This window comes from Eptatretus burgeri, chromosome 12, assembly GCF_056783735.1.
Source record: "Eptatretus burgeri isolate ZD-2024b chromosome 12, Ebu_testis_v1, whole genome shotgun sequence".
Lineage (NCBI taxonomy): Eukaryota > Metazoa > Chordata > Myxini > Myxiniformes > Myxinidae > Eptatretus > Eptatretus burgeri.
In genome coordinates this window covers 59,454,407-59,476,759 of record NC_140972.1, presented here as the reverse complement: position 1 = coordinate 59,476,759, position 22,353 = coordinate 59,454,407, and the positions used below count along the sequence as shown (strand labels likewise).

Genomic DNA, 22,353 nt, shown 5'->3' with positions numbered 1-22,353 from the left:
ACGGCTCGAAACAACGTATTTTTCTTTCATGCTTTTGATCACCTCTGGCATGCAGTTTTCATCACATTTTGACGCTGTATTTTGTGTTTTCTCCACAGTGCTTGGTCCAGCAACTAGTTCTAATTTCTTTCGCACAGAATCTTCCACTTTACTTCGCTTTTCAGGAACGTACCCTGGGTTCCTTTCCACCTTTCGTTTGTCGAATGGGCTTTCGCCTATCATCGATAACGACTGGTTTAATAGGTCAACTTCTGCTTCTCGCTCAAAAACCTCCTCGTCCTCATCTGTCGAAATAGATTCTGCAATGCCTTAAATAGTACCTTCTGATGATAATTTCGAACTGGTCGAATATGATTCTTCAATACGCTCTGGTGACAACTGAGAGTTTTTTTTCTGCACCAAGTACAAAGTCTGTCATTTTTTTCAACCTTTGAAGAAAATTTCATCAACATATCATTTGACACATAATGAAGATCTTTTTGTCGTTTCGTTTTATGGCAGCTGAACGGATCGCAACAGTATTTTCTGAACTCCTTTCGATCTTCAGTTGCCATGCTTACTGCAAAATATGCAAAAACTGAGATTAGGCCATTTATAACTTAATTCGATGATGGTTATACAAAAAATGTACACTTAAAAATCAATAAACACAATAGGCAGAATAATTTTTCACAAATGATGCTATATATATATATATATATATATATATATATATATATATATATATATATATATATATATATATATATATATATATATATATATATACATACATATATATATTAGTCCAGAGATGATGATTGTCAATTTCAGACATAAAGTGGCCTGTCAGCAGGTGACGTCATTGGAACGATGACGGCAAACGTCGCCCAATGTCGAATCAAGAATTAGTGATATGTGGACCCTGAACAATAAAACCATCATCACACTTGAACCCATTGAGATCCCATTTTAATTTATGCTGAGGTGTTGGAGTATATGAAGGGGTATTCTCACATGAAAAAATCGGGATCATTGGTTTGGCTGGGGGGCGGGGGCCCAAGGTCAAAGGGCACCCCAAACTATAACTTTTTGAATTACTGTTTCGGAGTGATTTTACCTTAAGCGATTCGAAAGATCTCGCTTTTACGAGCATTTTGATACCAAGATCATCCAAATCGGACAACTACAACCTGTGATATGACCACTGGAAGATTGTGGGTCAACCGAGGGCGCCCAGATTTGGGGGGGGGGGGCTAAAATTGGCCCCAATGGGTCCCCAGGTCTGAAAATCTACACATAATGTTTTACCGTGGATACAAACACTTGCACAAAAAAGAGTGAAATCTGAGACGGTGTCAAAATTTCGCTGAAAAATATGTACTCGTGACATGGAACGCCCCCTTTATAACATCCCTTTTCTCTCCACACTCAGCGAGGCAACTAAGATATTTCCTCCTCCTCATGGATGCCAGTCTATGAGGTTTATCGATGCTCTATTCTCTAGTTGCTGAAATTTAAATGAGGAAGCAGCTTTTCCTACATGCTGACCGAGGTCAAGCAGTTAAACGAGGAAGCAACCATTTTCAATTTCCTACATGCTGACTGAGGTCATAGTTGAACGGCTGACCTACCAGACTGTGAGCGGATGTTATAACAATTATGCCACCAAGTCTGATTAGAGAGTGACGGCGTGAGAGTTATGAGAAGGGGCGAGAGAAAGATAGACATAATTATTGAGGCATCATCACAAAATAAAAATTCCAATAAAGTTTGGAAATGGGAAGATATTTAATGAACTTGTATGCTTGGTACTTTAGTCTTTCTAAATAGTGGGGCAACTTAGCTAAATATAGCATAACAATTGTGCATTTTGTGAGGAAAGCACCAAATTTGGCACACTAGTAGCCTATCATATTATGAACAGATTTGGATATTGGGCCATCTCAAATTCAGCCGCTGATGGCTGTGACAGCCATTTTCCACTGCCATCAAAAATTTTGAGATGGCCCAATATCCAAATCTGTTCATAATATGATAGGCTACTAGTGTGCCAAATTTGGTGCTTTCCTCACAAAATGCACAATTGTTTTGCTAAGTTGCCCCACTAAAATATGGAATAGCATTTGAGATTTACAAGTTTTTGTAAATCTAACAACTTTGAACATTCGCTTTGTAAATAGTGAGCATGTAATTGTCAATAAAACACTTTTACAACAGGGACAACCATGTAGGTGTCTTTCCTACGTGATGACCCCCAAATGAAAATCCGTACAAATAGAGTTTTCCTAGTTTTGGCAATGTACTTTAGCTTTGAGTGAACCTCAAATCATGGACGACTGTTTAAGGAGTAAGAACCATGCAGTATCTGCCAGGATAGTTCAGCAGTTGGGTAGATCCACCTTTGTATTGTTTAGTCTGTGTTTAGTTCCTGATGAAATGACATGAGATTACAAACTGTTGTACTGGTGCTTTCAATCAAGAGTATTGCATTATAGGAAGGTGTTAAGCTGACTATCCAGTATTCCAGCATTTGTGTGTGGACTTTAAAGCTTGTAGGCAGATTGGGAGGTCGGCTTTCTCTTTTATTGCACCACTTCTGGCCATACTCAACCACCCCATATTCTCTCCGTCAATTACTACCCTCACCCAAGTGCAAGACGGACGCTCACCTTTATAACTCTTTTGTCAGTGGAACAGACTCCCTGTGTCAGTTTTAAGGTCTTATCGTCATCAAAAGTGCTGCTCATCATGAGCTTGTGCTTTTTTTCAAGACCAATCCCTAATTTATTTAGTTAGTTATTTATTTTGCTTCCCAACACTGCCACCTCTCACCTCCCTCCCTCCTCCTCCAAACCATTCTCTCTTCATTCCATTCATGCAACTCAACTGCTTACTTGCAATGTGTCTGTGTAGTGTGCTTCTCTTAAATCTGTTTTCCTGTTTCCGTTCGACTCTTGGTCTGTCAACCTGCTGTTGTGTATTGTGACGTCCACGGGACTTGAACAGTCCCGTCAACGTAGAATGAGCCGAAACGATGGAGGCGGTTTATTTATTTAACCCAAAGATGGCGGTTCCAATCGCTCTACCGCAAACGGGACGAGGAAGGTGGCACGAGTCACTTTTCACTGAGTTGATGATGTTTATTTGTTTTTATTATTACCAGAAATAACAAGACTCTGCAAGAAGAGGGATCCGGGGCGATTCGACGGGATGGTGTGGGATCGGGAGTGGGGAAAAACACAGACAATTCCAATGAATATAGAGATCTCAAACCTTCTAAGGCGCCAAGCACACACACACACACACACACACACACACACACACACACACACACACACACACACACACACACACACACACACACACACACACACACACACACACACACACACACACAACGTAGCTATTTCTGGTGGTCAGGCTGGACCGTGGTGTGGACGCAACTGTCCCTGGATCGGCGTCGGACGAGCTGGCCTTGCTCTCGTCAGGGGGGCAGGAGAAACCGTGGTGCTGTCGACCTCCTGGTCTTGGCCCAAGTCCGCTCACAGCCGCCAGGGAACCAGTTCTGGCGCCAAGTTGCGAGCAGGAGAGGGAGGCAGGTCCGCCCGCCGTTCGACCCCGTACTCCGAGTCAGCAGAACCCCAGAGCCAACCAAGGTGAGGCACGAGGCTCAGCAAGGCTCCAAGACACGATCAAGAACACGATCGAATCAGCACAACAACAAGGATGCTCTCCGCGCAACAGCCTCCACACCAAAAAAACACGATCTTTTGGTTGTAATCTTCTTCCTCTTCCTTTTCGACCCCGAACAGAACCTTTTTATCCTCCTGTCCTCGTCACTTCCAATCGAGCCGTTTATTTTTCACCGCCGTCGCCTTCTGCCAATCGTGATCACGTGGCGGAGCCATCCGCTGCACTGTCCTGTGACGTCACGGCCAGTCTCCAGAGAATACCAAAAGGGGTTTACGCAGACACACTTACCCTAACCCGTGTCCCTATCTAATTACGTGACAATTATCATTTCCCCCCTTGAAGAAATGAACATTTACTAGACAACTTATCACCACTGAATTGCTACTTATTACATCGAGATCCTGGTAAACTCGAACAGCATGGCATACCTAATTAAACATCCTAATTACCCTTTGAATGCATACCCCCCCCCCCCTCAAACGTAACAGTATTTTAGCCCTCCCTGAACCGAAGCTCCAGTATGAAAAATCAGTGGTGTGTTTTTTCAAATAGTAAGGCAATTGAGTGTCAGTACCCGAGCTAAATTCCAAATTCCCACATCCTGGTTCTCTGGCCAGTCTTGTGTCGCTGAGTTTAATGGTACCAGGACTCTGATTAACATTCTGTTTAAAACAATGCTGTACAGATATCACCAACCTGCGGACAATAACTCACATTGTGAGAGTTTTATGTCATGCTTTCTTACTCTGGGAGTAAAACCATGAATATAATAAATATAACTTTTTGGAGCACATTTGGCGCTGTTGCGATGAGGGCCGCACGTGCGTGATGTGTGGTTCAGTTTACCCTAACAGTTTACCCTAACAGCCGTGAATGCACCTCAGTGTGGACGCGCGTCAGGCTGACGTAATACATCCTCGGCTTACGATTTGCAAGGAGCTGACCACGCGTTCCTGAAAACTTCATCTGCAGGCGTTTGTACAATGACAGGTTTGTTGACATGATGAGCTGTATGGTTTGTGTATTCTTGTTTGAAAAATTATTTTTTTCAACCTTCAACCCGACTCACCATTGTTAACATCACGGTGTTTCTGCATGAGCAGTGCTAGTGTCGAAAACATGCATTGAACCGCACAAGGAGAATTTTGTTTTTGTTGTCGATCCTTTAAACTGACGCTGCACTGGAAGCAGAATGCAGGTGTGGTGTTGATCAATCAATTGGTATGTTCCTTACCTGTACTCAAATGGACCATGGTCCATTCAACTTTGTCTTCTTGTCTTTTATGAAATGGTTTTAACACCTCACCCGGAGGGGTTGTCATTGTTTTCAAACACCAAATTAAGCTCATGACAAATAGACTAGATGTATTGGTATTTGTCATGCAAGGTAGAACGTTTTTATTTTTTCAGCCTGAAGCTAAATTACCAAGCAGTGAAAAAGGTCCTTTGGCCCAACATGCATGTGGCGACGACATTCACGTCCCAATACTCAGGCGTGATGCCGATCATTCCAAGCAGGGACAGGGTGCACTGTGGCCCAACAATGTCGAGCGAGGTGTCGTTTGGCTTTGATATGGATTGTATGTATGCATGTAGAGATAGGAAACGTATTTATTTGTTTTATTTATTCTAACCTGCCTGCAGGCAATGACGTGCTTCAGCCGACATCTAGCCAGGCTGAGTTTCTCTATCATGTTCAGCTTAAAGTTAAAAGCAACATCAAATAATGGACTCTCAGAAGGCTACACTTACCTGAAGAAATGGTAAAAATATTCATTGGAATTTATTTTAAAAAATATATCAAGAACCATGGTAAATACCAACTTGGGATGCATTAATATGTTTGAGGTCAAGGTGGGATTGTATCAGGAATCTTGTTTAAGTCCTCTTTTGTTTGTAATAGTGATAGAGGAATTCATAAAAAATGAAAGGCAAAGCTGCAATAATTTTATTCCACTGAAAGGTTAAGTATATGCCCCAAAGACAAAGAACCATGATGCATTTGTATTTTCACATGATAGCTGATTCCAGCAATGTCTAACAGTAAATGGTTTGCTCTCTTGCAGTCGTCCAAGTACCAAAACTTGAAGGAACTAGAGAGTTCGTAGAGCACGCAGTCTTGAGAAAGAAAGCTCATGAGTGGGGTCTGCTCGCAGCCAGTTTGATTGGTCGAGATAATGTAAAATTCCATAATATTTTGTCCAAGTACTATGAGAAGAAAGGTTTTTGAAAGTGCCAAAAATGTGATTTGTGTTCATGTATATAATTCAACTACATGGTATTCATAGAATACTTACCCTGTGCAGTCTGGAGAAGGACTTGGTGCTCGCCAACTCTTCTGGTGGCAAATTTGTAATTGAAAAAATTAAATTAAAATCAAATGGAAGACCAAATAGATACAGTCGTTCATTGGAGTAATCAGAAGGAACCTGAACAAGCAAAAAGCAAGGATGAGTCATCAGAAGTAACCTGGATAGGATTCGGGTTTTAGCTCCTACTCCTCGACCTTCAAACCCATCCAGGTGCGGCAAAGTGAGTCTTATTTGGAAGAAGAAAAAAGAAAGAACCCAGATCAAAAAAATTAATAATTCTGGCTGCCAGACCATGCATGCGATCAGGTTGAAATTTAAAACAAAGATGTTTGCTCAATCCAATGTGGCCGTCAGACCATGTGACCTATCAATTATTTGTGAACACCAAGGCTTGGGGGACATGTGTGTGAAGTTTTCCCTCAATCTGTCCAGCCGTTCTGGAGATTTTTTTATATATATAGATTTTATGGTAAATCCAATATGGCTGCTGAACCATGAGGACTGATGACATGATCATTTTTTTTTCTGTGGATGAATTTATCCCGAGGTAAGCCTCAAAAATTTTCATACTGATTGGATATTGCGTTCGATGTATACAATTATGATGTCATAACGAAGGCACCTATGATATCATTTTTTTTTTAAATCACATTCATTCCCCGTGAGGAGTACTTGCTGTGTGCCAAGTGTCAATTTTTTTCCTTGGTGCAGTTTCAGAGATACAGAGGTCCAAAGTTTTTCCGTTGTTCCATTGTGGCTGTCAGACCACGTGACCTATGACATCATAATTATCATTGAAACATTCTACATCAGAGTCAATGGTGAAAATTTTGGGTCAATTCGAGAAGTGGTTGCAGAGAAAAACACTCACATTCTGTGCGGACAAACAGGCAGACAAACGAATGCATCCAATTGCAATTCCCCTCTCCTCTGGTGAGGGTAAAAATTACACTTGCTCCCCATGGGGATTACTTAACAGATGTCAACTTTCAATTTTTTCCATGGAGTGGTTTCGGAGATACAGAGGTCCAACATTTCTCCTTTTTTCCAACATGGCTGCCGCACCATGTGACCTATGATGTCCTGTTTATCATTAAAATATTCTACATGAGTAGTCGTACTTATGGTGAAAGTTTTGTGTCAATCCGACAAGTGGTTCCAGAAAAAAAAATGGAATAACAAAATGCAGACACGCACGTGTGGGACCGATCACTTAATCGTGCTTTTTGCTTCACGAGCACAGACTATTATTATTTCATATGCAGCCCTTGGCTGCTGGTTGCATCATAGCTGGGAGTATGGCATTGCCGCTGATGAGAGCATGGCCCCTTGTTTGCAGCAAGCTGGAACTCATTTTGCCAACCTCGGAAAGATGACAGGCTGAGTCAACCCTCTTGATATTATTTAACTGCACAACAGGGGCTCAAACTCAAGACCCTAAGATCTTAAGCCAGCAACCTTAACTGTTAAACCAACACCAGGTTTATTAGGTCATCTCTTCGAGCATGACCTAATAATATGGGTGTCGATGTCCTTCGATCCGTCCGTCCGTCCGTTCACAATGAAGTTAAAGCGGGAGATCTGGTCATTAGTGATCCTGATAGAGGTCGATGAGACGTACACGATGGTATGACTTTCAAGGTCACCGAAGGTCAAGGTCAAGGTCACGAGGCTCCTCATCGTGACCCGGGTTAGCAGGAGCTTTACGATATAAAATTTAAATCTTCCGGTTCCGATTTTTGAGGTGACAGTTGATTCTCTCAGGGGTCTCTGCCGACTTTGTCAAAAATAAGTTTCCGGTCATTTGTTGCGTTTTTACTTTCTTTTTTTTTTACCTCCGTGTTTACTGTGTGTTCTTAGTTCGGTTTTGTTTCAAAACTTGTGCTATTTGGTGAGTTTTTGTCGGTCTTGTTATAATATCGGGTTTCCCTGAAGCCTACCCGTATCCCCATCGATGTGCACGATCGTGTTTTTTTTTTATTTTTTTTTTTTTTTTTTTTTTGTATACCTTGGTCGAGGCTCATATGAGAGCGAACACACAACTCACAGCAAGGAGGCATGAGACAAGAGGGGCGGCGGGAGTAGAAGGGACAAAACATTGGGGAACAGACACAGGTGAATTGTGGAAGGGAGAGGGATGGGGATGGAACGGGGAACATGGCGAGGGGAAGATGGACATTAAAGGGACTTTCAGGAAGGAAAGCAGGAGAATTGAAGGAAGTGGGCTTGGGTGGATTATCGGGGGTAGAAAAGATCGAGGATTTGGATGGGGGAAGATAAGAGGTGGTGGTGAACAGCTGTTTTGAAAGCCTGGAGGGAAGAATGGGAAAGAATAGAGTGAGGAAGTTTATTCCAAAGGCGGGAAAAAGAGGAATGAAAGAGTGAAGATGAGCAGTGATTCGTGATTTTGGTAGTTTTACCAGAAGGGGGTTGTTGGCGGACCTTGAGCGCCCTGTGGAAATGTGGTTGGGACAAATCGCAGAGAGAGCAGGGGGGCAAGGCTGGAGAGGAGTCGGTAGAAGACAGAAAGACCACCGACCAACCTGCGGTGATTGAGTGAGAGGCCCAAAGACTCAGCTTCATTGCGGGAGATGCCAATGATCTTAAAAGCCCTGGTTTCGACAGCGTGAAGTCGAGAAAGGTGGGAGGCAGGAGCACCAGCCCAGAGGGGAGAGCAGTACTCCATCAGGCTACGGACAAAAGCTTTGTAAGTGGTCAGGAGCTCAAGAGGGCCGAGGAAGGACTTTGCACGACGGAGGATTCCCAGTCGGCGACTGGCTTTTGAGGCAAGGTTGGAAATGTGACTTTCCCAGGAAAGGTCATAGCAGATAGTGAGACCCAGAAGCTTGAAAGAAAAGACTTCTTTATCTGAATGATCTCTTTTTATGTCATCTCTTCGAGCATGACCAAGCTGTCATGCTCCGTCCATCCGTTCACAATGAAGTTGAAGCGGAAGATCTGGTCATTAGTGATCCTGATAGAGGTCGATGAGACGTACACGATGGTATGACTTTCAAGGTCACCGAAGGTCAATGTCAAGGTCACGAGGCCTTTGAAGTTGCGAAAATGACGATTTTCAAATTCTATCTCTTCCGCCATTTCTCAAACGATCTTGAATGTGATTGTGGCATATGAATCTATGGGACAATATCTAAATTTTGTCGGGCCGGATTTTCGATATTTGCTTTCGTTTTCGTGTCACGTGACTTCAAAGTTGGCAAAAAATGCGAAAATGACGATTTTCAAATTCTATCTCCTCCGCCATTTCTCAAACGATCTTGAATTTGATTGTGGCATATGAATCTATGGGACAATATCTAAATTTGGTCAGGACGGATTTTCGATATTTGCTTTCGTTTTCGTGTCACGTGACTTCAAAGTTGGCAAAAAAATGCGAAAATGACGATTTTCAAAATCTATCTCCTCCGACATTTCTCAAGCGATCTTGAATTTGATTGTGGCATATGAATGTATGGGACAATATATAAATTTGGTCGGGCCGGATTTTCGATATTCGCTTTCGTTTTCGCGTCACGTGACTTCGAAGTTTGCAAAAACTGCCCTACCTTCAGGAGGCTATACAGTATATTCTCTACTGGGCATGGTAAAAGTTAGTGAATGGTGTCATTGCATAGCAGCTGACCTTGTATATTTATACATTTTCCGCCGAAGGTGCAAAAGTTTCAAAATCCGAAATGTAAACGTCGGCAGTTATTTTCAAAATATTATTTCGTGCGCGCGCGCCAAAATGCCGAGTCATCTTTAACCAAACTGCGCAGTTCGAGCTGCGCAGTAGTCTTTGGTCATAACTGAACATTGAGAACTTGTGGTATTATAGAGATGACCGTCACCCCCACACGGGGGTAATTTTAATTCATTTGAAATATATTAAAGATTTGAAAGATTGCCGAAAACAGAAATTTCAGAGGTTTACTGCCATTTTACGCAGTCTTTTACACCAAAAACATTGCATTCGTTCTTTGTGTCTGTTGTTTGTGTCCTTTATGACATCCTTTAAAACAGTAAGTTTTCTGTTTAGAATGATTTTCTATTTTGTTTCACTGCTAGGCAGGCATAGAAAGGAAAAAAAATTATCTCACTCCTCTCTGCACATTAGCGATCAGGTCAAATTCAGAGGCAAAGTACTGATAAACTACAGGTTCATTTTCCGATTTCATGTTCAACTTGTAACATTCAATTGAAATCATGTTGTTCCTGGATCATAAATTGACGTTTGTAGACACAGACAGACGGGCAGACAGACGGACAAAGTGAACCAATTGCTTAACCAAACTTTTCACTTTGTGGGTGCAGGGTAATGAGCAGTGTATTTTAAGTTCTGCTCATTGTGGACTAATCAAAAGGCATTTGCCATGTTTCTGTGAATAATGTTCGACTTCGAATGGAACTGATAGGGATGGTTATGAGGTGTGTGTTGGTCCCCATGGGTCAGGAACTATGAACCAGAATACCACTAAGTTCCTTGACTTTGCAAGAAGTCATGGACTTAGGGTGGCTGGTTCATGGTTTCAGCACCCACAAGCTCATCGCTGGATTTGGTATTCCAACGCTGGCGGTGTGGCAAAGGAGATTGACCATGTCCTCATTAATGGTCGTTGGAGGATGATCCAGAACTGCAGGGTCTACCGGAGTGCTCAGTTCCTCAATACTGACCACAGGCTTGTTGTAGCAACTCTAAAGCTGCACCTTAAATCCTGGAGAATGGTACCATCCCAGCCTAGGCTGGATGTTGCCAAGCTCAGGGATGAGAGAGTAGCTGAGGAGTTTGCGAACAGGCTGAGTGGACACTTGGGGGGTCTGGGTGCTTTGGGGGTCCTGAAGAGTTGTGGAGCGCCTTCAAGACCACCGTCCTTGATGTTGCCGGTGGATGTCTTGGAACTCACCGCAGGGCAAAGAAGAATTTTGTCTCTCAAGGGACACTGGATACCATTGACCAGAGTCGCAGGGCCAGGCTGAATGGCAGAGCTGAGCTGTTCAGGGAGCTGAGGCGTAAAACTGTACGTGCACTGAGGGTGGACAAGGAGGCCTATGTGCGAGGAATCTGTGAGGGGGTAGAGCATCACCTGTGGACAGGTGATTCTCGTCCCGCTTACAGGGGAATTCGCGCATTGTGTTCATCCAAGCCCATCCCTCGGAGCACTGCAGTTAGAGCAGAGAGTGGTAGGCTCTTGACAGAGGAGTCTGAAGTGAAGGCCCACTGGGCCGGTTACTTTGAGCGGTTGTACCAGGCTGATCCCCCAGCTGTCGAGTTGGACGTCAAGGGTGTTAAAATCCCTGTTGCTGACCCTCGAATCAACTGTGGTCCACCTTTGCTTGTGGAAACATGGGCTGCGGTGAACCGGTTGAAACGGGGCAAAGCTCCAGGGATCTGTGTCATCCACGCTGAACTTCTCAAGGCTGGTGGAAATGCTGCACTCGTGTCGTTGCATGTAGTTTTGTGCTCTGCCTGGAACACAGGCATCATCCCAACTGATTGGAAGAGGGGCCTTGTTGTTCCTCTCTGGAAAGGGAAGGGTGATCGCCAAGACTGCAACAACTACCGAGGGGTGACGCTGCTCTCAGTGCCGGGCAAGGTCTTTGCTCGGATAATTCTCGATAGGGTTCGCCACCATCTGCTTGAGCACCAGCGTCCAGAGCAGTCAGGCTTTACACCAAAGAGGTCAACGATTGACCGTATCCTTGCTCTTCGGGTCCACACCAAACGCAGACAAGAGTTTCGGCAGGGGCTGTTTGCAGCCTATGTTGATCTCTGTAAAGTGTTCGATTCAGTGAATCGGGATGTCCTCTGGAGGATTCTTGGTCTTCGTGGGGTGCCACCAAAACTGATCGATCTGATGTCTGAACTCTACTCTGGTACTGAGAGTGCTGTGAAGTGTGGTGGTACCATCTCTGACTTATTTCCAGTTGTTACTGGAGTTCGTCAGGGATGTGTACTTGCCCCCACACTTTTCAGCACTTGTATGGACTGGATTTTAGGGAGGATGTCGGAGAGATCAAGCTGTGGTGCATCGTTTGGGAATGTCAAGATCTCGGACCTTGATTTTGCAGATGATGCAGTCATCTTTGCGGAGACTTTGGATATCCTTTTGGGGGCCCTCGAAGTGCTGAATGAGGAGTCTGAGCCGTTGGGATTACGGGTTTCTTGGGTCAAAACTAAGATCCAGGCTTTCGGTGACATCTTGGATGCTGCTGTCCTGTTTGTGTCTGTTTGTGGTGAGGATGTTGAGGTCATGGAGAGATTCACTTACCTTGGCAGTGATATTCATGTCTCTGCTGGCTGTGAGTCAGAGGTCAATCGACGTCTGGGTTGGGCCTGGGGAGTCATGGATTCACTGGATCATGGGGTGTGGCGCTGCTGGTACCTGTGCGGGAGGACGAAAGTCCAAGTCTTCAGGTCCTTGGTACTTCCAGTCTTGCTCTATGGATGCGAGACTTGGACTCTGACCAAGGATCTGAGACGGAGACTTAATTCCTTTGGTACCAGGTCTCTTCGGAGAATCCTTGGCTATCGCTGGTCGGATTTTGTGTCCAACGAGCGGTTGCTGAGAGAGACTCAGATGAGATTTGTTACCTGCATAGTCCGTGAGCGTCAGTTGCGGCTGTATGGACATGTGGCTCGTTTTCCTGACTCTGATCCTGCTCACCAGATTCTCTCAGCGAGGGAGTCTCATGAGTGGAGGAGCCCAGTGGGCCGACCACGTGCCTCGTGGTTGCAGCAGGTTGACCATCATCTCAAGGAGATGGGGATGGGCCTGGCATCTGCCTGGGGGATGGCCAGACGGAGGCCCCTGGAGTACCGGCGGAAAGTGGACGCAGCGATGCACTGTAAAGGCACATGCTCCCATACCTGACCTGACCTGTGAATAACTTCCCATTGAGCTCAGAGACTCGAGCATGAAAATGTCCACCATTACCTCCAGCCATGTTTCTTGCGCATATTGCAGTGAAGACTTTAAGCTTCGCATTGTTCACTCCTGTGTCTCTTCCTCCATTATGGTTGAAAAAAATGAAACCCATCTGACCCCCCCCCCGCCCCCCTCCCCACCACCCCTTCCATTTACAGAGCATAGCTACCAGAGCACATGTGACAAGCAACCCATTGGTCGGCTTCTCTTCCGACAGTTTTGTGAGACACGGACAGAGCTCAACTTTGCAATCCACTTCCTTGATGCCGTGGTGAGTGTGCACGTTGCATTTGTTTATTTTTCCTGCACCAATGTTTGCATAAACTTGTCACTTGGTGAAAATGTATGACGCGCTCATTGTGCAAGTTCAGAAAATTTAAATGTCCAAACTTGTAAGCTGAAGATAATTATTTATAATGTTTTCAGGGAAATTACAGTTTCCTCCCTCCCTTTCCCCTGCCACCTCCTTTTCCCCCTCTTCTCCCCCAATCAAAAGAGTAATATTAAGATGAGGACCTGGGCATGTGGAAAGTGGGTGAAAGGTTGGAGAGAGGGTGTGGTTGTCAGGGTATGGAGTTCCATCATAATGGAAGTGCTCGCTAACAGCTTTGAGTTGTCCTTGAAATCCTTTTGGGAGTATATGTTTATAGTTCATCAAAAGGACCAAATGTATGCTTTGTTCGCCAAGTAAGAGCAGAATATTTGGGATATTTGAGTGCAAATGGAGTACACATCAATTAAATGCGCAACTCTTCATTGTTACCGAGTTCCTTCCATTGTCAGGATGTTTGAATTTGCTGAGGGGACGACTCAATCTGATAAAGAGGGTTGTATTCGCTATTTCCATATTGAAGGTTCCTGGTATATTGAGCGACCTTTGATAGCTCTTCATTAGGGGAACTGCTCAGATTCCTGGAGGTCACACAGTTGATCAGCTCAGGTAGTGTTTTCACTTGGTTGTCAAGTGCTTGTACAAACTAGAATGGAACTCGGTGGAGCACAAACCTCCGCCAAGCTGAACAGTTTACATTTTGTATCCCATTTCATTAATTTCGTACGCAGCCTGTGGCTGCTGGCTGCATCATTACTGGAATTGCAGATATGCCGCTGATGCAGTGCCCCCTGTTTCCTGTTAGCTTGTGCTGATTTTGCCGACCTCGGAAGTTTGAAAGATGACAGACTGAGTCAACCCACCTGGTGTTATCAAATGGCACAATGGGCTCAAACTCAAGACCCTAAGATCTTTAGCCAGCCACATGAACCAGTCAATCATCACCATGCTTTGTATCCCACTGATAGGCTGGATCTGCATCCAAACCTTCACCAAAATCGAATTAGCTTGTTCTTGTCGCCTACCCAACTCATCCACGATGTTTCACCCACATCCATCCAGAACTTTTTGAAATATCGTGTTATATATATAATATATATATATATATATATATATATATATATATATATATATATATATATATATATACATATGTATATATATGTATATATATATATATATATTTATATATATATATATATATATATATATATATATATATATATATATATATATATATATATGTATGTTATCTAATTATATGTATGTATGTGGATGTTTATGTTATCTAATTTGTGTCATTCTGTTTGTGAAACTTCTGAACTCTGTACTTCCATGTGTATATATGAATCTGTTGGTGTTGTTGTTGTTGTTGTTGTTGTTGTTGTTGTTGTTTGTTTGTTTGTTTGCTTTTTTTTTTTTTTCCTAAAGTTCTCCAGAGCACACCATTAATGGATACGAGGCGACCCGTGAACCCGTTGGGTTCCCGTTGTGACAGCGGTTGATTAAAAAAAATCATTAAAAAAAAAAAAAGCTCCAGAGAACTATACCGCTGAGGTTGTTTGCATTGATCAAATAATCCCGAAGAGTACTTGACTGAATCGTGAATTAATTTTTTATCATTTTTTTTGTTGCCCGATTTGAATGAAACTTGGTATTGCGCATCAATGTGAAAAAAAAACGGACAAAAGAAAGTCGAAGAAATTATTGTGAGTAATCTTCAAAACATTATTTTATTTCTTAACGAACACGGAAGTATTAGATCAAAATGGCAATGTTTATTTTATGCTTAAAAATAAATTGTTCTTTGTCTATACTAAATGTTTGAGATTTTTTAATAAATCATTTCAAGAAAAAAAATATATCGCTCCAGCGAACTATACCGCTGAGGTTGTTTGCATTGAGCAAATTCTCACGAAGAGTACTTGACTGAATCGAGAATTGATTTTTTAATAATTTTTTTCATTGCCCAATTTGAATGAAACTTGATACTGCACACCGCAGGAGAATGGTGAGTATGGTGGGACAAAACAAATTGCGCTATCGTGTATCGTTTTGGCTGTATTTCGGGAACATACATACATACAAGATGAGAGTTTTTGTAATACATAGATGTGACTTGAAGACTTCCTCTCCCATTACTTTTGCCTTTTGCCTTGAGGAAGTGGGGGAGGAAAGGTATGTCTGGCCTTCCATGGACCCCATCCTGAGTACACAAAGATAAGAAATGCACTTAAATTTCAGCTAAAATCATCAACTCATCGATAAGTATATCTGTAAGAAATTGATTGAAACAAGAATTTGATGAAAAACAAAAATGCATATTGTACTCATTTTATAATTTAATTTTTTTTTATGTTTTGTTCACCATTAACACATATACACTGTTTTTCATGTGTAAGCAAGGGACTGCAAATGGTGAACTTTTCACACCTTTTATGGTCCTTGTCAGAGAGGAAAAAAGTATGGATTGTCAGTCATGTTGCCAATATTATTTTCCTGCAATATATATATATATATATATATATATATATATATATATATATATATATATATATATATATATATATATATATATATATATATATATGTTCGATTGAAACTTAAACCACAATTTCTATTGCGTAAAACTTGCACAGCGTCTGAGGCAAGTCCGAAAGAACAATTTTCAGCAATGTTAATGTCGTTGCTTATGAAAATAATTTTAAAATTGCAAAAATACCGAGCGGTCCCTTTTTTTGTGTACCCAGCTGTGCTTGGTTAAGTGGTAAATAAGATTCGCTGATCAACCCATATACGTACGTGTATGACCTTGAATCATTGACAAGGTAATTCGTTTTTGTTTTTTTTTTGTTGTTGTTCTTGAATAAGAATTAATGAAGATTGGCTGCACAGCCCACAAGGCCTTTATCCATGGGTCAATGGAGTGTTTACTATTCCATATGGGTGAGCATGCCTGGTGTTGGCTTAATGGTTCGGGTGGTGGGCTTGGGATCCTAGGATCCTGAGTTCAAATCCCCCTTGGATGTTTAATTAATACCAGGTGGGGTTGACTGTGCCTGCCATCCTTCCAAGGTCGGCAAAATGAGTGCCAGCTTGCTGGTATCCTGTATCGGAGTGGCTACCCATCCAGGATTGTGCCCAATAGCCAAGGAGACTGCTGAGGCAGCACCAATGCTCTGCACAGTTATGGTCCCGATGGATGGATGGATAGATAGATGGATTAGTACACCAGCAACACAGTTCTTTCTCCTCAATTCTGATTTAATCTCAAGCTCTCATCCTTAGCATCTCGTGCAATGGAGACCGACTTGCAAGGTCTGTTGCTGTCACATCGTTGGTAGGTTGGTGGCCACCTCTTTTTTTTAAACTGCCTCTCGTTTCGTCTGGCTCCCTCTGCTCTTTCTCAGAAACTACATGCACAATTCCAATGAAACTTAACCACAACCTTGATCACCCAGGCTGTACCAAAGTTTGTTCATGACATTAAAAAGTTGGTGTCTACAGAGGGGGTTTGCCCCCCCCCCCCAAATATGTATTTGCTTTTTTCCCCAAAACTACACACACGCACAATTTCGATAAAACTTGACAACAACCTTCATCACCCATGATGTACCAAAATTGGTTCACGCTATTAAATAAATTGGGGTCGAAGGGGATTTACAGGGTGTGTGGGGGGGGGGGGAGTGGTTGCTCCCCAAAATAAGTATTTGCTATGACATTGGTCCATTACTTGGAACATTTTGCTGATTCAGTCCCACGTTGACGTCCTCAGTATCGTTATGATTCTACCAGGTAAGCGCATAGGGGTATTGCCCTTCATTTATGTAATGCAGTGATGTTGGCTGATTTGCCAACATCACGATTCTTTAACAGATTGAAGATGACCGAGGGCAAATTATATGGTGGAAAGAGCAGAAAGAGGATGTGCAAGAGCAGCAGAGCAGGTTTTTAGGTCACACGAGCTGGTGCCATCCGGGATAATCTGTGCATCGTGCATAGAAGGATACTGAGAAAATTGAAGGTGAGAGCAGGCCAGTTATTGTGTATGATGCAGAAAAATAGCCTTTAAAATAAAAAAAAAATTAAAAAGGGAAGAGGAGTTGCTGGAGAGGACAGAGATGAAAATGCATGATGGTAGATTCTCATTGTCACTTTATTTTTGCATATGACAAATTACAGCTCACAAATTTAAGTCCAAGTTGGACAGAAAGTCACAGCACTGCCTGTTAGGTGGATTGCCTTAAATCCTTCATCAAATGTCCGAAGGTGATGCTCTTTCACAATGTGATGATGAGTCTGATCTGGGTGACCACAGTCACCTTCATGACAAAGAGAACTGTTTAAGAATGAGGAGATACACAAGAGAGCTGGTGTTTCATGTATTACAGAAAAGATTAGAGAGTCTAGGTTGTTGTGATTTGGACATGTGGTGAGAAGGATGAGGAACCAATCAAGAAAATATGAAATAAGCCAAATGGAAGGAAAATATCAAGAAGAAGAGAGAGATTATGATGCAGGGTTGTAGTGGAATGGGATTGAGATAAGAAGATACGGAACATTAACTGCTGTGATTAACACTTACCAAAGAAATAGAAGAACTCCAAACCTTCCCCTCCCATTCACCGCCATGCACATTCCTCTTCCTACTGTACACGCCTATTCAATCACTTTCTCTACATAATGTTTATATGGCCCCGAAACAAAACCTTTTTCAGCCCTGAAATTAGGTTATTCATGATATCGACCATGCAAGTTACACCCGGCGAATAAATGCTGTCAAATGAATTTATTAAAACGTGTGGAAAATTGTGTCAGTGGAAGTAATTTGTGAAAGATACGAATGCAAATAACTTTTTTTTTAATGATGACACTATAAAAATCCAAATTATTTGTTAGATGTGAAAGACTTTTTGTGTCCAACTTTTAAACGCGGTTCTTTGGGTGCATGTTTTTATGTTTCCCAATTCTTTTTCTCAAAAACAAAGCTAAATATCCACTTAAAAAACTTTCTTAACCATTATATGGCATTCTTTCTGAGTAAATAAAGAAAAATCTATTGTGCACTCCACCAGCATCCAGTCTTGTCCGGTGCTTTGGATTAAAGCCGTGGAATGTTTGTGTGCGCGCCCTTGGACTACCCATTTACGTAACGCATGTTCGGTACTAATGAGATTTCCAGGCCTGAAGTGAAGCAAAAGGAGAGGCATTCCTAAACAATGTAGCTTTTTCTAGGCCCTTGAGACTGCTGACCTTACCCCTCGTCTCCTTTAACAAAGGGGGTGGGGAAGGGGGACATTCCTTCACTTCATCTTTGCATGCTGGAAGCTACAACCACATCTTTGGATATCACAAGATAGCCATAATGGTTAAAAAGCAAACTTTTATTTGATTCCATGCCAATGCTTAGTTAATAACTGAAAATGCCTTGGTTTTTTTTTTTTGTAGAGTTCTCTTGTCTTTGTCTCTGGCGAACAACGGAATTAGTCATTGGGTAGTTCTTCTTCCTCGCATTTCCACCGGTGCAGTCTAGTCTCGAGGAAGAACTATTTTTTTTTTGTGGACTTTATGGCTTATTAAATGATCCGACGCTTCTCGTGGTTGCTTTAGCAACTCTGCACTTGCTCAGACTGTTGCATCACTAAGGTACATCACTAAGTAAAAAGGTACAAAGTTGGTTTGGAAATATAAAGCTGTCTGCAGACAGTGTTAACCACCAACTGAGAACTACATCGGCGAATACCATTCGTGACTCACAAGATTGTTCAACCACGCACTATTCAGCCTGGTTTAAGATTTGTCCACTTTAACATGGAAATGTGGTCCAAATGTTTTGTTTTTTTTTCATCTTAATCGTCGTCATATTTCCACTAAATATTCAGCCAACAAAGAGGATGACATAATGTATGCTTGCTACTTCACGTCGTTTTTGAGTCTGAGTGCCCCGTTAGGTCTTCTTTGATCGTATGCATCACGAGGCTACAGGGTAGCATCAATGGCTAAGGGTGCAGCTTTGCTGCTGATGCAATGCCCTCTGCTGATTAGGACAGGAATTTGGAATTCGGCCATGGTGCCTGCGATCGATAGCTCATCTACTCTTCGTGAAGGACACCATGGGATCGTTAATTTCCACCAATTAACACTGGCAGATGGGACGCCTGTTTAACGTCTATCCGAGGGATGGCACACACATTAATGAACCAACCTGCCTGTGAAGCACCATGATAATTTAAAGCTGGATCAGGAGTCAAACCCAGCCTAAACAGCTTTGAGGTGAACCCCTATCAGTTAAAGTTATGTGTTGCAGAAGTACGTGCTGCATGCTTTGGTGAGTGGCCAATGCCGCTGTTGTGGCTTCCTCGACGATTCTTCAACAACTTGCTAGCACCCTCTAGCGTCCATCATTCCAGGAGGGAGTTGGAACAATAGCGATCAACCACAGTTGGCTATTGCTGTACTAAATATGCTTGCACTCGTTGCATGATCTATTTCAGAGACATCTTGGGAACCACAACAGATCGGATTTACTTGCACAGAAACATCTTCATTGAACAATGCGACGATGGAAGCTTAAGCGTGCCTGTTTTTGTGCATTGAGCTTATGGACGGACCTTTGGTGTGTTTACTCCAGGATGAGTACGAAGTAACACCGGATGAGAAAAGGGCAGAGAGAGCCAAGGAGATCATCAATAAATACCTTGAGCTCGAGGTGGGTTGCGTGGATGATGAGATGTTTTAGCTTTCCGTTTTTTAAGTGCTTGCTTGATTAGATTTGTGTTTTCTCAAGTTGTAACTATATCCAATTTGCTTTATTGGATATTTATAGCCTCGGCTTGGCCTGGCCTCACGGGGGAAATGCTCGGTGTTCAGCAACTGCACAAAACCAATATAAAAAGCCGACACTGTCCAACTGGGTATTGTAATGGCTGACGGATATTCTTGTACAAGTTTGTGTCGCATTGTAACTGCTTTCTGATCTTTGAAATGCTTCACAAACCGTAGCGGAAGAATGTTGAAACGTTTTGTCCATTTCAATGGAACCATTTGTGCATTACACCAAATGGTGCAGGACATGAAAATGTTTTTAAATTTATCTCTCGGCGCAGGACCTTTCGCTGTAACCGATTTCCCTATGCGACTATATGTGCTTTTCTGTTGCCATTCTCCTGGGGTGAGTGGAACGATTCTTTAATTCTGTGGGCAGATGTTTCCTGCCATTTTCTTCGTCTGTCGGATCGTTGCTTGGTGATTTGGCGCTTGACATTTGCTTCCTGCCGCAACCACTGACATGTGGCGTTTTCTTCATGCTTTGGGGTTTTTCATGTTGTTTTAACGTCGAATGAGAATGCAACAACCGTTGATTGAATGCACTGAGTATTTTGTGGAATGGGAGACTTTATTTGAGTTTTCTGCTGCTTTTGTACATACGTTGGTGCCTTACAGGCTGAAGAGCATGTTCCCAGCATCCCCCAAGAACTCGTGCTACAGTGTAGTGAGAGTCTGCAGAGCAGTCCTTCAAAGGAACTGTTCAGCGAGTGCAAAAAGTAAGTAAGCAGAAGGATCTTGAGGGACGACAAGAAGTCCGTAATGTCCAGTCTCACCCCTTTAAAATACAAATCCTCGTGACTTTAATGGCCCCTGCTTTCCAGTTGTTTTGTTTTATTTTTAATATAAAGTGAGCTCATACTCATGGAGTAGCTGATTAGTTGGATTGCATGCAGGATGAGGACATTAGGTGATGATACCTTGTGTCCCGGGCTGACATGACCCTGAGGTACGTACACTCGCCTCTAAGCTGTCTCGCCTGGGTTTGAATCTTGGCCCAATCTTGAATCGTAGGCAGGGCGAGGAATCAATGTGTGGGCTGTCCCTCGGATGGACATCAAACAGTATCCCATCTGTCAGCATTACTTTATGGATGTTAAAGATCCCATGATGTCCTTTGCGAAGAGTAGGTGAGCTGTCTGCCAACACCATAGTCGTGTCAAAAGGGAGGTTTTGACGCAGTAATGTGTCCCATTTCTCAGTCGCAATATTCGCTCGCTTACGCTCACTCATATTTCTCCTTTTCGAACTGAAACACATTACTGCATCAAACACCTCCCTTTTGACACTACTCCCCTGCCGGAAGGTTTCACCTTCCTATCGCATGATCATTTATTTAACCAAATTGAGTCGTCAAATAGAGATCCTATAAATATTTGTTTTATTTTCAGGAATAACTTAATTTATTCATCAATTAAGAAATAAAGGTGACAGCAGCCTGTTAAAACCCCCAACCCCGTTTTTTAAATTAATACTTTAACTTTAAACTCATAAGGTGTTGTATTTATTCCATGACTAATTATTGGTTCACGAGGAAGTGACCACTATATTCGTTATGGGTGTGTGTGTCTGTCTGTCTGTCTGTTTGTCCCAAACATAGCTCCGTGGGTTTTGATCCGATCTTGATAAAATTAGGGTGTGAGGTTTGTTTTCATTATCTAGTTGTGTTTTCCGGAGAATGGGCGTGCTGCGCCCATTATGGGCGGAGCCACGCCCAAAAAACGTGTTTTTACGGGGTAGCCGGTTTCAAGTTACATCTTCTCCGAGGGGGTTTGTCGAATCTGGCAGGGGTTTCGGTATTTGGTTAGCCCAATGGCACCTGCATAGCCCCACGGAGCTCGATTTTTCATTTTCGTCCCAAGGTCAAGGTCACAAGGTCACAAACTTAGAAAATGTCAAAAAAAAATCAATAAATTGGGCATCGAGCTCCTCGGGTTTTCAACTGTTTCGAATGAAAGTTGGTAAGTAGTGCTCTTTGAGTACTACAACTTTCATCATTTACGTTTTTCCCGATTCCCGCAAGTTTGCCCGTGGCGTCCCCTCGTGAACCATCGCCGTCTCCAGACTTGTATATCTTTTATCATCAAATGTTGTTGGCTTTCTTACCAACAGTCTCTGAGAATGTTTTGTTTATATTTTCTAATAAGATTTATTTCTCTATAAACATCCTTTCTCTTCCATATACATTCATGGTGTTGTTGAAAGTTAATGGTCTCTTTTAATACACTCTTCTTTAGACCTTTAAGTTTATTTTCATATTTGAATTCATTTAACTCTCTCATTA

The 22,353-nt window shown here is 42.5% G+C and overlaps 1 protein-coding gene and 1 long non-coding RNA gene across 13 annotated transcripts in view; one reads left to right on the top strand and one right to left on the bottom strand.

The window, feature by feature from the left end:
• Positions 1 to 22,353, bottom strand: part of LOC147015710 (uncharacterized) — a 173,893-nt gene that overhangs the window by 26,195 nt on the left and 125,345 nt on the right. The gene's annotated exons all lie outside the window — the stretch shown is intronic.
• LOC147015711 (G protein-coupled receptor kinase 5-like) overlaps positions 1 to 22,353 on the top strand; it is a 243,326-nt gene that overhangs the window by 114,040 nt on the left and 106,933 nt on the right. For 9 of the 10 annotated variants that reach the window (XM_085848149.1, XM_085848150.1, XM_085848145.1 and 6 more), the window contains exons 3-5: positions 13,072 to 13,184; positions 19,876 to 19,953; positions 20,688 to 20,788. In XM_085848149.1, coding sequence (XP_085704275.1) covers positions 13,072 to 13,184; positions 19,876 to 19,953; positions 20,688 to 20,788 — 292 coding nt within the window. Of the gene's footprint in view, positions 1 to 13,071; positions 13,185 to 19,875; positions 19,954 to 20,350; positions 20,416 to 20,687; positions 20,789 to 22,353 lie in introns of those variants that run through there. The other variant, XM_085848154.1, reaches the window with a different exon arrangement.